The sequence below is a fragment of the Heterocephalus glaber genome, unplaced genomic scaffold (assembly GCF_053883595.1).
Source record: "Heterocephalus glaber isolate CG9 unplaced genomic scaffold, H.glaber_assembly_v1.0 deba00001472, whole genome shotgun sequence".
NCBI lineage: Eukaryota > Metazoa > Chordata > Mammalia > Rodentia > Bathyergidae > Heterocephalus > Heterocephalus glaber.
The window spans coordinates 108,941-126,051 of NW_028258315.1; the positions used below are offsets into that span (position 1 = coordinate 108,941).

At 41.7% G+C, this 17,111-nt stretch overlaps 1 protein-coding gene across 6 annotated transcripts in view; it reads left to right on the plus strand.

Annotated features, from left to right (window-relative positions):
- The window catches only part of LOC147826130 (uncharacterized), a 32,322-nt gene extending 15,539 nt beyond the window's left edge, over positions 1-16,783 (plus strand). For 2 of the 6 annotated variants that reach the window (XM_087181697.1, XM_087181699.1), the window contains 10 exons: positions 915-1,015; positions 2,124-2,198; positions 2,415-2,509; positions 3,233-3,297; positions 3,729-3,791; positions 4,161-4,238; positions 6,874-6,933; positions 7,373-7,426; positions 16,278-16,456; positions 16,594-16,783. In XM_087181697.1, coding sequence (XP_087037823.1) covers positions 4,212-4,238; positions 6,874-6,933; positions 7,373-7,426; positions 16,278-16,456; positions 16,594-16,726 — 453 coding nt within the window. In that variant the 5' untranslated portion in view covers positions 915-1,015; positions 2,124-2,198; positions 2,415-2,509; ... (1 more) ...; positions 3,729-3,791; positions 4,161-4,211 and the 3' untranslated portion in view covers positions 16,727-16,783. Of the gene's footprint in view, positions 1-914; positions 1,016-2,123; positions 2,199-2,414; positions 2,510-3,232; positions 3,298-3,728; positions 3,792-4,160; positions 4,239-6,873; positions 6,934-7,372; positions 7,427-7,609; positions 8,348-9,000; positions 9,145-16,277; positions 16,457-16,593 lie in introns of those variants that run through there. The other 4 variants (XR_015439266.1, XM_087181698.1, XR_015439268.1 and 1 more) reach the window with 4 other exon arrangements.
- The last annotated feature ends 328 nt before the right edge of the window (positions 16,784-17,111 follow it).

The following is a 17,111-nucleotide window of genomic DNA, read 5'->3' on the forward strand; positions in this document are numbered from 1 at the left end:
ATGGATCTACTTAGGTTCCTGTCAAGACATCACTGTGTACATACATGTTCAGTAATGGAGCTTTCCAGGTATGCAGGCAAGTGATAAGGAAGGATAGATAACACCCTTGACTAACACTGAGAAACCATGAAATTAGAACTGTGACACTGGAACTTGTGTTCTCAAGTCTTTTGCTCTCCCATCAAGCTCTTTCCAAGTGTACAGAGATGAGCTGCTGTTACATTTCTCATTAAAGATGTTTCCAGACATCAAGGTAATTAATGATACTGTTAAAATTCTACTGAAATTGTTTTTGGTATGTGTGCAGATGAAATAATGGCCAGCTTAAGTGGGAACACTCAGCTGAACTGAGGGTGATTCTGCATGTGGGTGACCCACCTAAGGATTGTTGCCATAACTGCATAAAAGGAGGATAGAAGGGGAGGAATGCTGGCTGCTGATTTCCCAGGAGAAGCTTTGTTGGAACTGGAACTCAGTGGCTTTTCTTGCTGTTGCTCCCTCAGTGGGGGGGTGGGGGGGTGGGGGGTGCTGGTCTTTGCCTTTGTCTTGAGTGTCACTCCCTGGTTCCAGTGCAGATCCCTCAGTGTTCAGGCACAGATTGTTCACCCTGCCGGCATAGACTTTTGAGCTTCTGCCACTTGCCCTTGGGCCTTTTGGTGCAGATTCTTGATATGAACTTGCATGAGACATTGCTGAGGGCTGTAGGCCTCTGGCTGGACTCATGTGGAATATTATGTGGAAAGATCTATTGCACTTTTCTGGGTTTGACTTTTGGGGAGAATATTGTAAGACAGTCCTATAAATTTGTATATCCTGTGGTAAATCTGTTTCCTTGGAAAGACCAACTAGAACAGTATGTTTATAGGTAAAAAATAAATTTGTAACAGTAAACATGGATTTTTCTTTATTTGCAGGTATAGACATGCAATAAGATGTGCACCAAACACTGGGATTTTTAGATTTCTGCCAAGACCTTATAGTAACCCTTTCAACTATTGGTCAGCACACCATGTAGGTAGGTGGTTTCATGTAGGTTCTGATGTAGGCCCAAACCACAGCACAGCTTGGCAGTCTTACTGGTTTTACCTTCTCAAGTATTCTTAAAGATGTATTTTCTAAAGCCTTTGCAGATTTCTATCATGAGATCACAGTTAATCTAACATCAGCCTTTAATGGCAGACATTGCTGTTATGCAAACAAGTGCTGATGTGGACCAAAACTAAAGCACAGACCATCTGATCTTCAGATCACATGAGGCAAGTGAAGTTATGGTTTCGCTACCACTTGCCATCATGATTTCTTTGCCAGTATTCAGGTGAGGAATAATAACATCCTTAGGAACACTTGAAACCACACAGTTTCTTTTCTGTATTTCAGAGAGAATGTGTAACTCTGTAAGGAGTTTGCACATATCCAAGTATTTATCACATAGTCCCAACTATAGTAATCATAGGAACTAGGCAGATATTCCACGAAGAAATGTTGTCTTATCTGACATTATCCATGACCTTGGAGAACCACAAGAATCCAGGTAGAGTCCTGTGATCATGGATGTAATAGAAGCTATTCAACAGTTCCTGGTAGGTTGTGTCTTGATTCCTGTCAAGGGTTAACAGTGAACTTAAAAAGTTCATTATCAGGAGATATTTCTGTATTAGAGTAAATATTTTCATGTACAGCACGTGCCAGACTGACCATTAGATCATCAAATATCTGGGTCAGTGCTGTTTGTTTCCCTGCAATTTTTATCATATGATTAAAAAAATGTAAGTATGTAGATAAGGAATGGAGTATTTCATATTCTAGAAACCATATTATTGCATTATCTTACATTTAGAGAGAATTTACCCTGGGAATTTCAAATGACTTTCATGTACTCAGGTTATTATTATGCATTTATGCACCATGGTAGTTAACAAGTTAAATATTAGCAGTCATGGGATAATGAGGTTTGGAACAATGATGTTCATCATAAAATAATCAAGAATACAAGTAGAGTTGATGAGTCCAGGTAGAAATGAAATCTTGCAATAATGACAATAAAGAAAGTTATTTGGAGGGTCCCAGTAGAAAAGTCTTACCATACATATACTTGTCACCCATGTTTTTACATTTCCATGCAGATACGGTGGTAAGTCTCATGATGACCAACAGTGGCAATTTGTTGAACCCATGGCCATGATGATCAAGAGGGATATGTAAGTGTGGGGTTCTTACATTTATTTTAGCATGTTTCCTATACATATTTAGTAAAGGAATGATTCTGTTTACCACTGCTAGTAACAAGTAGCTTATTATATAAAGTTTTGATAAACTCTGAATTTAATCCTAGGAGGTGTGGAGGCATATGTAGGGATCCATGTAAGTTATTCAACTGATCCACATCAGAGTATTAACCATAATTTTTTCTACAGGTACCCAGCCAAGAGAAAATGGTGTGAAGAACAGCATCTCTGACCTTGAAGTTCTAAAGATCTAAGTACTTCAGTTGGTTTCCCTGATGATGGAGGTGACCAAAATTTTAACGTTGTCCTTTTTTTCTCCCCTCAGGAGAAAGATGATGCGTCCTAAACACACATCTCAAAGTGTTGTCTAAGATTCCAACAGTTATTAAATTATAGTGATTGAACTTAAGAATGGTAATTTATGAGATATTATGACTAACCTGGTAATTAAGAAATTGTCCCTACCAAGATGCCAACAAATAACCTTCAGATTTCTTGGTAAAGTGGATGGGATATCTAACACAATGTTACTCTGGCTTTTTGGCAGGTATTCCATTAAGTTTTATCCTAGTGTACAGGTTTGTTGACTTGAAATCATTAGAGGCATTTGTTATTTTTTGGTATTTATATCATGAATGATGCTTTTGAACTCCTGTGGTAACCTCTGCTTAGAACACAGTTCAAAATATGATTTGTCAGTAATGCTTTTTGTAAATATGAGATTGTACTATGGACTTATGTAGAGATTGTGATAGGTTATTGTATAGAGATGCAGGTAATTGACCATATTTCCTATCCCCTAGTATTGACCATGGGAATTTTGCTAGTGTTTCTTCCAAACAAGATGTTATTTCTTAGTAGGCTTTTACCTCAGTGTTCAGCTTTAGCCATGTAATTGTGATAAGAATATGATTTGTCATGTTGAACGCCATGACCAGGGGAATGTGTCAATGTCTTCCTTGAATGACATAGGTTCCAAAATCATTTTTCATGATTTGATTTTCAAGTTCCTCTGAAGACACTGTGATTATCGTACCCATGGGAGTGAGTAAAGTCCATAGAGGGTTATGAGGTAAGTGCTGAGGTACCCTAAACCAGATCTTCATCTATAGAGGAAAGGGATGAGGGTGTCCTGACTATTACTAGATTTCGTGGTCACTGCTTCTATAAGAAATAATTTTGTTCTTCACAGTTCTAGTAAATATGAGTTTATCCTTTATATGCCATAGGGAAAATTGGTGTTTTAGCAAGGACTGCTGAGGGAGTGATTATGAACTGATTAATAGAAATTATTGAGGAACTCTATGACTGCAGTAAGCATAGGTTAATTTCCAGGGTGTGGAGATGACAAAATATGGGCTCTCTGACAATACTGTTTTTGTTTGGTGAATCCAAGTATCCTGAGGAGTTTAGCTGTCCTTTAGCAATGGACATTAAAAAGGGAGTGGGCTCATGTTCTGACACAGCACCTTCTATGCTAAACCGGCTTTGTATTTTTTTTAGATGCCCTTCAAGAGAACACAGTGATCCAGAAAAGATGGTTGTTGCAGTCACCCTAGTAACAAGGTAAATGATAAAATGGTCATAGTCCAGTGAAGGCTGTTTGATCTTCTATAATCCTGGCAAGTTCCTAACTAGGTGCTCAGATGTTCAGGTGTTGGCTAGTGTATTGGTCTGGGATGATATAGTCACTCACTAGTGACATCTCATTTTCAGCAATTCATTTTATGACTGTGTTAGGTTTCATTAGATTCCCCCACTTCTGGTGATACATGTTTTCAAAACATATTATCACCTTAATAGTACAAGGAAACATCAAATGTCATTGCATCTTTTCTGGAATGTAATAGATGTAATATGCTTGTATTGCTACTGGTGGAGAAGAGATTTATGTAATTTTCACTGAGTCCATCTCTGAAATATTGTCCTTCGAAGGTTTGCATGTATCACTGAAGACAGACAACACTCTCTTACAAGGCTTTATCCATGGATGCCTTCAAGTATCTAGATAACGTAAGTGGATGCTGAAATGATGAAGTGACATAGGGAATTTGGAGTTGTATAAGTGCAAATGAGACATATACCAAATCAGAAGTCTATGACAAGAGTCCATAGATGGGTGAATACATCACAGCAAGCAAAATAAGTTTGTAAAGTAGAACACTACTGATCTCTCTATAAGTGCTAATGTGGGCATTCACCACATCACTGGAAATCAGATCTTCATATACAGGGATGAGTGATGAGGATGTCCTTGACACTTGTTACTGAGGTTTTGTTACAAGTACTAATGGATGAAATGAGAGACATGATGAAAATATCTAGTGAATGCAATACTGCATTTTGTATGAGACAGAAATGAATATTGAACCTGTACAATTTCAGGGATCCATCGCATCATGGTTGGATGTAGACATGGTGGTGTTACAACACAACAGTAAACGTTGAAAAATTTACAGATGGCTCTATTACACATTTGGACATGCCAGAGAATACAATTTACATAGAATTAAGGACTCTATTAACACATAGCTGAAGGATGCCTTTCTGTTTCTGGGTGAGGGGCAGAAAGAGTCAGTGACATGGAAGAGCAAGATGAGACCTAAATGACAGTTTTCTGTAGGTGCTTTCAAGTTAATGGAAGTGATCAATTGAATGAGTGTGTTGAAAAAACCTTGAACAAACCAAGGAAAAACAAAAGTATAAATTACAGCCCATTGGCACCCATCCAATCTTCAATATCCAGGTGGCTAGCACAAGGGTAGTAGCCCAATGAGATGTTGTCATGTACTGGATTCTTATGCTGGGAAGGTCACTGTGACTGTCGCGTTCTGAGCTGACCCCACATTCACACATCAGAGACCTTATTTTCAGATGTGATTTTCATTGTTGATAGTGAAACTCTGAGGTAGTCTCCTTTATTTGGCAAGTGTGAGGTTAAGGGGCTCATTCCTATCAGGGTGTAGAATCAGGTGCTACTGAATCCAGGCTGAAAGTGTGCCTTTAAACTGGCCATTGTAAAGGGGAACAAAAGAGGGTGGAGGGGGAGAGGAAAGAAGAAAGAAAGAAAAGAAAATAGAAGAAAAAATGGAAACAAAGCTTTTGTAAATAAAGGAGAAGGAGAGAGGTAGAGGGAGGGGAGGAGAATGGGAAAAAAAGAAGAAGAAAGATACATCATGAACAGGTACAAATTCCCTGTGATGAATGCTCTCATTATGTTTACCTGAAATGTACTAATAGATTTTTTGCTTCAAAAAAACAGAACAACAACAACAAACTAGGCATTGTAGAGAAAAAGCAAGGATTCAGATAATTATCCTAGAGTAGTTCCCTGAGATACAGATTGTAACAGTTTGTCCGGTGTCTGCTCAGGAGTGTCCATTTTCTCTTCTCTGGCTTTCAGTGTGCATAAATGAGGGTCCTTGTAGTGGTGATGGACCCCTGAGTAATCCCATGATGTGCGGATTGTGCAGATGGAGAAAAAGAAGGGCATAGGATAAAGTACAGGATGGGTTCTTTCGGGTGTGTTTTCTAGTGACGGGTCCAGACCTCACAGCCAGGAAAGGCCAGACCCTGGAACCTCACCAGGATCCAGATAGCAGCAAATATAGCCTCCATCACAGCACAGGAACTGGATCTTCCTAGGCTTCAGTGGAGCATGTTGGGGCCCTGAGTGTAGCTGATACCATATTTTGTGTGAATAAATTCAAGTATAAAAGACTAACAAATCAGAAATCTAGTCTGTGTAAGTGTTCTTTTTGTATAGGGTGGGGAAAGTACTGTTCAAGGTCCCTGTGTCCTGGCATTGCTTGCTTACTATATGCAGTGACATGCTTGAGTACCAGACTGCTGAGAAAGAAGCACAGGAAACTTGCAGGCACCCACTTGATGAAGATCAGAGCCTTGGGATGATATTCTTCCCTCAGTTTCAATCTAGTATGCGGTGGAGTGGAAGCCTCCCACACCAGTGGTGGTTGTCAATGAATCAAGCACGTTGTATGCTTGCAGAACATGCTGTATCCTTTTAGCATGGCCTTGTTCCTTTTCCCTACATGGATACAGAGTGATCAAGAAGTTGGTTGATGTACACGTATGGAAAGCCAGGGAAATACCACCATGGGTACAAGCTGATCACTAGGCCAGATGTCTGTATCCAGGTCAGAAGGAGCCTCTGGCTAACCTGGTATTAACATATTTCATCACCAGGTATTCTGCCAAAAGGCCTTGGGATATGCTGCTACCCTCAGCCATGCAACACCTTCTTCTTTACTGATGTACATTGTGGGAGGGCACTTGGGCACACTTTGCTTTTCCCCACTGATTCACCTGTGTGCCAGTGAAGATGAAATCTTCCCAGTGGCTGCTGTTAAGTGTCCCATTTTCATGTAGGGGAACTGACCTGTAATGTAGTTTTCCTGTTGGCTAGGTGGATGGGGAGGCCAGGATTCTTGCTAACATCCATTATGAATATTGAGCCTTAGAACTTCTGCAGGTTTTCCTTCAAAGGAGAAAGAATTCTCTTACCATATTTTTTCTAGGAAACACCCCTGAGACTGAGGTGTTAAAGTAAAGGGGCCACAGTCTAACACAGTGACCTCCACAATACTCACATGGACTAAATCAGTATTCTCTGATGTCATTTTCACAGGGACAGTCATGTCACAGTGAGCAGCACAGTATAATCAGGTGGATGCATACAGACATCCAGGTAAGTGTGGGCTTGTGCCCAGGCCACCAATGAGGTCCTGCCACTTCCACATGTGTAAGTGACAAAGGTGTGGCTTGGCATTTGTAGCCCACTGCTTGATTTGAAGTTGCTCAAGTAAGGAAGGATGGAATCCACAGCAATGCCACTCTCTGGGAGGGGACACTTGGCACAGCTTAGGTGAAATGGATGGTAGAAGAGTGAGCACTGAAGAAGAAATGGTGTCTAGGTTTGGGTGCTTGCTGTGTCCCAGCCCGGGGAGCTGTAGCACAGGAGAGTCTGCAGGGGTCCACTTAGGAGAGGTTTGACTGTGGGGACAGGATTGTTTTCATGCAGTTATCCCAGCAGCCAGGTACATTTCCAGTGTGAGTCAGTGGTTTTGGTGGGAATTGAAATGCTCATTGACTCAACACTGACTTTGTCTTCTCCATGTTTTCTGCAGGTTCCTTCAAGGGAAGATGAGCAGACTATGGCTGGAACTGCAGGCAGGTGTCAGGTGAGAATCAGCCTGCTGGTACCTCATTGGGCACCAAGTGATGGTCTGTATTCAGATGGATGTGAAGAGGGTGTGCATGAGGTATTCTCATGTTTCCTAGACATGCACCCTCTAAGGTCTTGACTACTGAGTGCTTCAGAGTTTGTGCCACACTCAGCATCATAGCCTTTTTTTCTGTGACAGATTGGCTATCGATGGTGAACCTCTGATTCTGCCCTCTTCATCGACAATTGTGGTGCTCTGTGCCTTCTTGCTGTCACGAGGAAGCATCAGATGCTATTGGTTCCCTTCCAGGAGAGATGACATGTATTTCATACTTGTTCCACTAGGGGAGTAAGCAGGGCATGAGGTCACTGTGACAGAGTGGGTCCCTGAGATGGGGATTGGAGTGAATTGGGAGGTATCTCCTCAAAGGCATCCATTCCCATGGCATGGCTAGTTTGTTGACAAGGAGGGAGGGGCATGGTGGTGGTGATGGAACCTGAATGATAGGATGACATGGGAGTTGTACAGGTAGACATGGAGGAGACCACAAAGGGTAGAATCTCTTGTGCTTCTTTTCCAGTGAGGGAGTCCCAGCTCATGGTGAGCCCTGAATATCACCAGGATCTGTATAAGGACAGCCATGGACCTTCACTGCAGCATAGGCAGGGAATATCCATGGCCTTCACTAAGTGATATTGGGGTCCCTGATGTGGAGTCATGGGGTAGTGGGGTTGCTGTGACTTTGCTTTAGGCTCTGGAGCCCAGGAGAGCAATGAAGGAAGAACTGAGCCAATCCACTGACCCTGAATTTTTCCTCGTGTATAGTGAAGTAAAATGAATGTTGATCTTCTCTACATCCTTGGAGTGCTTATTGTTTGGTCCAGTGGTGTTGTGATGGACCACCCTGCCCAGGAGAAAGCACAGAATTCTATGCAGGTCAGTAGTTGATGATAATGAGTCTCAGGATGAGAGTTTTGCACTCGAATTGCTTTTGGTATCAGAGTGAAGAGAAAGCCTTTGTGCCAGTGGTGATGCCAGAGCACAGCGCAGTGTTCTTGCAGAGCAAAGGATAAGGTTTTAGCATGGTGCGGTTTGCCTTCCTTTCAGATATCTGCAGTGATGAAAAAATGTTTGTTGTGGTGAGATTGCTGATGATAGATGAGACCTCTGTGCATGTAGCCTGGCTACAGGGCATGATATTCCTTAGAAAGGTAAAAAATGAGCCTTTACGTAACTTGGCCATGTGATGTTTTTTCACCATGAATGCTGCTGAGGGCCAGAGTCATGATCAGATCTTGTGAGATCTTCAGCCATGGAATATCTTAGTTTTTTCTGATGAACTTTGGAGAAGGGACTTTTCTTTTCCCTGCTGTTTGACATGTATGTCAGTGGAGGTAAACCAATAGAGACTTCTCAATGGCTATGAGGCTGCATCCCATTGTCATGTAGAATGGCTGGACCATTCTTCATGGCCAAATGTGCTTTTCATGCTCACAGTCAGAGAGAGGAAGGTAGAAATTATTGATAGTATCCAAATATTCATCACTATAGTTATTGACCCTCAGAACTTCTTCATATTTTCATTTAAGGGAGAAAGAATTCTCTCAGCAGGCTTTATCCTTGGAGTTCTAGAAAGACCCATGTCTTTAAGGAAGTAAGTAGATTTTTTTAAGTTCTTTTATTGGTACATTTTAGGTATACAATTCATTTACATTTATCACTGGGTGTTTGTACCTGTACATGATGTATCTTGGTTCTTATTTTTTCCCCATTACCTGTGCACCCTTCACCCCCTCCACCCTTCCATATTTACATAGTTTTCATTTCCATTTTTTTTCTTTTCTCATAGGTTTTCCTTTCCCTCTTTTCCTTTCTCCTTCCTCTCCTTTCACTCCTTCGTCTTTGGACCTTTTTTCCTATTTCAAATTATCAATTATTCATTTTAATCATTTTAACCCTTGTTTACACTCTCAGTTTCTCACACTAGTGAAACTATTTGGTATTCACACATGTGTGTCCTATTTATTTCACTTAAGAGTATGGCCTCGATATGCATCCATTTAGCTATAAATGACTCTAGTTTTTCATTCTTTATGGCTGAGTAGTACTCCATTTTATAAATAAACCACATTTTATTTATCCAGTTTCCAGTTGATGGGCACTTGGGCTGCTTCCAAGCTTTAGCTATTACAAACTATGCCACAATAAACATGGGTGCACATATATCACTGTGGTATGATTCTTTGAATTCTTTGGGGAAGATACCCGGCAGGGGAATAGCTGGGTCAAATGGGACCTCTAGTCCTAGTTCTTTGAGGTATCTCCACTTACACAGTGGTTGCACCAGTCTGCACTCCCACCAACAATGGAGAAGGGTTCCTTTCTCCCCACACCCCTGCCAGCATTTGTTATTGGTTGATTTCTTGATAGCAGCCATTCTTTCTGGGGTGAAGTGGAATCTCAGTGTTGTTTTCATCTGCATCTCTCAAATGATGAGTGATGTTGACCAGTTTTTCATATATTTGTTTGCTGCTTTTACTTCCTTGTCTGAGAAATGTCCGTTCATTTCAGATGCCCATTTTTGAACTGGGTCTTTCAAATTGGGGGGTCTGATTTTTTTCACTTCTTTATATAATTCTAGATAGTAGTCCTTTGCCTGAGGTACAGCTGCAAATTTTTTTTCCCATATTGTAGGTTGTCAGCTCTGTTGGTGGTTTCTTTTGCAGTGCAGAAGCTTTTTAATAAGATGAGATCCCAGTTGTTGATTCTTTCTGCTAGTTCCTGTGCTACTGAGGTTTTGTTCATGGAGTCTTTTCCTATGCCAATGTCTTCAAGAGTTCTACCTAACTTATCTTCCAGCAAGTTTAGTGTTTCTGTCTTAATATTTATATCTTTAATCCACTTCAATCTTAGTTTAGTGCATGGTGATAGGTGTGGGTCTAGTTTCAATCTTTGGCAAGTTGAAATCCAGTTTTTCCAACACCATTTATTCAACAGACTATCTTTCCTCCAATGATGGTGATTGGCTTCTTTGTCAAAGATGAGGTGCCTGAGCATGTCTGGAGTTGTTTCTGCATCTTCTAATCTATTCCACTGATCCTTGGGTCTGTTCCTTTGCCAGTACCATGCTGATTTTATCACAGTAGCTTTGTAGTATGGTTTCAAGTTGGGGATTGTGATACCCCCAGCCATGTCTCTGTTGCCTAGAATTGCTTTAGCTATTCTAGGTCCCTTCTGGTTCCAAATGAATTTTTGGATTGTTTTCTCTAGTTCTGTGAAGTATATTGTTGGAATTTCGATTGGCATTGCATTGAATCTGTATAGCAGTTTTGGAAGTATGGCCATCTTCACTATATTGGTTCTTCCTAAAAAGGAGCAAGGGATATCTTTCCATTTTCTTGTATCCTCTTCAATCTCTTTTATCAGAGTGCTGTAATTTTCAGTGTAGAGGTCTTTTGCTTCATTTGTTAGATTGACTCCTAGATATTTCATTATTTTAGATGCTACTGTGAAAGGAATTGTTTCCCTAATTTCTCTCTCAGTGAGTCTGTTATTTGTGTACACGAAGGCTATTGTTTTTTGAGTGTTGACCTTGTATCCAGCTACTCTACGGAATCTGTCAATTAACTCTCGAAGTCTTTTGGCTGAGTTTTTTGGGTCTTCTTTTATTTATTTATTTATTTATTTATTAAATTCTTTTATTGGTACATTGTAGGTATACAACACAATTACATTTCTTACTGGGAATTGTACCTTTACATAATGCATCTTGGTTCTTATGTTTCCCCATTCCTAGCCCTCCCTTCACCCCCTCCACCCTTCCCTATTTACAAAGACTTTATTTCCATTTTTTCCATTTCCCTTCTTTCCATGCTCCTGCCCCTCCCACTACCCTTACCACTTTGGAGCTTTGCTTCCTATTTTGCGTTATCAATTATTCTTTCTAATCATTGGTACATTTTAGGTATACAGTATAATGACATTCATCATTGGAAATTTGCACCTTTACATAGTCTCTCTTGGTTCTTATTTTTCACCCTTGCCCAGCCCTCCCTTCAACCCCTCCATTCCTCCTTATTTATGAAGATTTTGTTCCTATTTTTCCATGTTCTCATATTAATCCCATTCTCTTCTATCCTTTCCCCGATCCCTCTCACTTCCTTCCCCTTTGCCCCTTTTCTTCGTATTTCGCATTACCTATTATACATTTAGTCCTTATTTATGCTTTCAGTTTCTCACACCAGAGAAACTATTCAGTATTATTCATGTGTGTCCTATTTATTTCACTTAGGATTATTGCCTCAATGTGCATCCACTTAGCTATAAATGTCTCTAATTTCTCATTTTTTATGGCTGAGTAGTACTCCATTTTATTAAAAAAACACATTTAATTTATCCAGTCTCCAGTTGATGGGCATTTGGGCTGTTTCCAAGTTTTAGCTATTACAAACTGTGCTGCTATGAACATGGGCGCACATATTATCACTGTGGTATGATTCTTTGAATTCTTTGGGGAAGATCCCCAGCAGTGGAATAGTGGGGTCAAATGGGACTTCCAGTCCTAGTTCTTTGAGGTATCTCCATACTGATTTCCACAGTGGTTGCACCAGTCTACACTCCCACCAGCAGTGGAGCAGGGTTCCTCTTTCCCCACAGCCCCACCAGAATTTGTTATAGGTTGATTTCATGATAGCAACCATTCTTTCTGAAGTGAAGTGGAATCTCAGCGTTGTTTTCATTTGCATCTCTCAAATGACCAGTGATGTTGAACATTTTTTCATGTATTTATTTGCTATTTCTACTTCTTTGTCTGAGAAATGTCTGTCCATTTCAGATGCCCATTTTCGGATTGGGTCTTTAAATTTGGGAGGTCTGATCTTTTGAAGTTCTTTATAGATTCGAGATAGTAGACCTTTGTCTGAGGAAGAGCAGGTGAAGACTTTTTCCCACATTGTGGGTTGTCTCTTCACACTGCTGGTGGTTTCTCTTGCTGTGCAGAAGCTTTTTAATAAGAAGAGATCCCACTTGTTGATTGTTTGTGCTAGTTCACAGGCAACTGAGGTTTTGTTCATAAAATCTTTTCCTACACCGATGTCTTCAAGGGTTCTACCTAACCTCTGTTCCAACTGGTTCAGAGTTTCTATTTTAATATTTAGATGTTTAATAAATTTTGATTTAAGTCTAGTGCATGGCAAAAGATATAGGTCTAGTTTTAATCTTTGGCAAATTGAAGCCCAATTTTTCCAGCACCATTTATTAAAGAGGCTATCTTTCCTCCAGTGAGGCTGTTTGGCTCCTTTATCAAAGATGAGATGGCTGAGTGTGTCCGGTGTTGTTTCTGCATCTTCTAATCTGTTCCACTGGTCCTCAGGTCTGTTTCTTTGCCAGTACCATGCTGTTTTCATCACAGTAGCTTTGTAGTGTAGTTGCAGGTTGGGGATTGTGATACCCCCTGCCATGTCTCTGTTACCTAGGATTGCTTTTGCTATTCTGGGTCTCTTCTTGTTCCAAATGAAGTTTTGGATTGTTTTCTCAAGGTCCTTGAAGTATGCTGGTGTGATCTCAATTGGAATTGCATTAAATCTATATAGCAGTTTTGGAAGTATGGCCATTTTCACTATATTAACCCTTCCTACCCAGGAGCAGGGGATGTCTGTCTATTTTCTGATAGCATCTTCAATCTCTTTTTTCAGAGTGCCATAGTTTTCACACAAGAGGTCTTTGATTTCTTTCGTTAGGATGATTCCTAGGTATTTCAGTTTTTTGGATGGTATTGTGAAAGGAATTATTTGCCCTATTTCTCTCTCAGTGAGTCTGTCATTGGTGTAGAGGAAAGCTATTGATTTTTGTGTGTTGACCTTGTAACCAGCTACTTGCCTGAATTTGGTTATTAAGTCTAGAAGACTTTTGGTGGAGTTCTTGGGGTCTTCTATATACAGAATCATGTCAACTGCAAATAATGACAATTTGACTTCTTCACTTCCTATCTTTATTCCTTTTATTTCTTTCTCTAGTCTAATTGCCGTAGCTAATGTTTCCAGAACTATATTGAACAAGAGTGGTGATAGTGGACATCCTTTTCTTGTTCCTGATTTTAGGGTGAAGGATTTCAGTTTTTGATCATTTAGTATGATATTGGCTGGTTTTTCATAGATGGTTTCTTTCAGTTTGAGGTAGAGACCATCTATTCCAATTTTTTGTAGGGTTTTTATCATAAATGCACGTTGCATTTTGTCAAATGCTTTTTCTGCGTCTATGGAGATAATCATATGGTTTTTGTCCTTGGCTCTATTGATATAGTGTATTACATTGATTGATTTGCATATATTGAACCATCCCTGCATCCCTGGGATGAATCCCACTTGATCAGGGTGTACGATCTTCTTGGTGATCTTCTGCATTCTGTTTGCCAGTATCTTTTTAAGGATTTTTGCATCTATGTTCATTAGTGAGATTGGCCTATAGTTCTCCTTTTCAGTTAGGTCTTTCTCTGCTTTGGGGATCAAGGTGATGCTTGCTTCTAAGGATGAATTTGGGAGTATTGCTTCCCTTTCAATTTCATTGAAGAGTGTAAACAGTAGTGGCAGTCGTTCCTCTCTATATGTCTTGTAAAATTCAGCAGTGAAGCCATCAGGGCCCAGGCTTTTCTTAGTTGATAAGTTTTTAATGACATTTTCAATTTCATTGGTTGATATTGGGTTGTTCAGAATTTTTAGGTCTTCTTCGTTCAACTTTGGTAATTCATATGTATCTAGGAATCTGTCCATTTCTTCTGTGTTGTCCATCTTATTGGCATATAGGTTCTGGAAGTAGGTATTGATGATCCTCTGGATTTCTGCTGGTTCTGTTGTCATTTCACCCTTTTCATTCCAAATTGCATGGATTTGGCCCTCTTCTTTCCTTTTTCTGACAAGGTTGGCTAAGGGTTTGTCAATTTTGTTGATTCTTTTGAAGAACCAACTCTTGGCTTCAATGATTTTTTGTATCATTCTCTTAGTCTCCTTTGCATTGATTTCTCCTCTGCTCTTTAAAATTTCCTCCCTTTTATGAGCTCTGGGGTTGTCCTGTTCTTTTTCTAGAAGCTGGAGGTTCAGCATCAGGTTGTTATATTGGGCTTGTTCTGTTTTCCTAATATGTGTATTCACTGCTATGGATGTCCCTCATGAGACTGCTTTCATTGTGTCCCATAGATTCCAATATGTTCTATTGTCATTGTCATTTAATTGAAGGAACTGTCTGATTTCTTCTTTAATTTCCTCTGTGACCCACTGGTTATTCAGAAGTGTGTTGTTCAATTTCCACGTGGATATGAATTTTTTGAGTTTATTTGCTATGGATCTCCAATTTCACTGCACTATGTATGGTCTGATAATATACAGGGGATAACTTCAACTCCTTTGCACTTACTTAAACATGTTCTATGTGTGAGTATGTGGTCTATTTTTGTGAATGACCCATGTGCAGCTGAGAAGAATGTTTATTCTGATTTGGTGGGGTGGAAGACTCTGTAAGCATCTGTTAAGTTCATTTGGATAAGAGTTCAATTGAGTTCTAGTATTTCATTGCTTATTTTTTTGTCTAGTTGACCAATTTGTGACAGAGGGGTGTTGAGGTCCCTCCACTTTGGGAGTGGCATGGTGCCATGCTGGAACCCTCTCCCGTGGCAGGAGATGTGATAAGTGGATGGAACACACTCTTTTTCCTTCCTGTGAGTAGTCCTGAGCCATTTCGGAAGCATCCCATTTCTGGGAGTGACCAAATGGTGGCCAGGAAGCCACCTCCACTTTGGTAGTGAAGTCGGGCCATGCCATAATCCTCCACGGTGGCAGAAGATGTTGTAAAGTAGATGAAATGCATTCTGCTTTTTATCATGAGCTGTTCTGAGCCATTCTGGAAGCATCCCTTTAGCTGGCACTGGACGTACTGGGGACAGCAAGCTGCCTTGACCTCTGGAGCATGGTATTGCCAGACAAGAATACTCTGCCATACCAGGAGGTGTGGTATCGCAGGTCAAAAGGTTTCTCTTTTTTCCTGTGAGTGTTTCTGAGCCTTTACAGGAGCATCCCTTAAACTGTGATCATCAGTAGGGTGGCCCGGAATCTGCCTCCACTCTGGGAGCAGCATGGTGCCATGTCAGAATCCTCCCCCGTTGCAAGAAATTTGGTAACATAGACGGAACACATTCTGATTTTTCCTGTGAGTGGTTCTGAGCCATTTTGGAAGCAACCTATTAGATGGGAGTGGCAGATGTTGGCCAGGAAGATGCCTCCACGGCAGTAGTGCAATTATGCCATCCCAAAATATTCCCCAGTGACAGGAGATGTTGTAAGGTGGGTGGAACACGTTCTCTTTTTTTCCTGTGAGCTGTTCTGGGCCACTTCAGAAGCATCGTGTTAGCTGTGATCATCGGTACCGTGGCCAGGTGTCTGCCTTCAAAGTGGGAGCAGCATGGAGCCATGCCAGAATCCTCCCCCATTACCAGAAATTTGGTAAGGTAGATTGAAGACATTCTCTTTATTCCTGTGAGCAGTTCTGAGCCATTTCACAAGCAACCCATTAGCTGGGAGTGGTAGTATGTTGGCCAGGAAGATGCCTCCACATGGAGAGTCTCATTGTGTCATCCCAAAATATTCCCCCATGGCAGGAGATGTGGAAACGTGGAAGGAACGCATTCTCTTTTTTCTTGTGATTGGTTCGGATCCATTTCAGAAGCATCCCATTAGGGTTAGGGTTGGGCTTGGGGTGGGGTCTGCTTTCCTCTACACCGAGGCACAGAGGGACACACAAGATACGACGCTGTCTCAGAGAGGCAGGGTGGAAGAAAAGCCCGGGCCTCTGACTCTGCTGCTCACTCGTCTCTCCCCAGCACCACCTCTCCCATTTTGGAAACCTGGTCCGAATGGCACCATCCACCGGACATTCCCCAAATCAAGACCAAAAGGGCCGGCTTGCAAGTGAACTCACCTGGAGCAGACATGGAGCCTCCCTTGTGCCTTCCCCTTGCTCAGGTGGAATATCTAGAGCCCCACGAGGCCGACACAGATGGTGAGGGCCACAGCAGTCCAGAAGGCTTTCATGGCTTTTGGTTGGGCATCGGAATCCCCCAAATGGCCAGGATGTCTTTGCTATGCTCCGCAGGGAGCTGGCAAGGGACTGACACTGCTGAGCTTTCCTCCTCCTAGCTCCGGCTCCATGTCCAGAACACCATGGGCCTGCTCTGCAGCCAGAGCCAGCACCAGAGAAAGAGCCTCCTCTGGAGACAGGAGAGAAGCAGAAGCCAGCTCCACAGCACTCCTGCCTCTCTGCTGCCGCTGACGAGGACAGGCCCTTGCAGAAGGTGCGCTTGGCCTTCTCTCCCAAGCTGCTGGCAGAGCAGCTGACCTTGATGGGTTCGGTGAGCAGCTGAGCTCGGTGGGGTGGGGTGGGGTGGGGTGGGGTCGGGCCGGGGACAGCCATCCTTCTCGCACTGATCTCCTCAGGCCTGACATTCCCAGTTGACCAGATCAAAGTTCCTTCTTCTACCAACTGCATCACCTCTACTTGTCTCAGCCCCAAGCCACTCCTGTCCTTGGGTGGAGGTCGACAGTAGAGACAGGGCACTCCCATGCCCGCTTCACACAGTGACTGTGATGTCAACTGCGATTGGACAATTGCGAAACACGGTGGGGACTCAGACCAACTGGCCGAGGAGGGTGTGCCC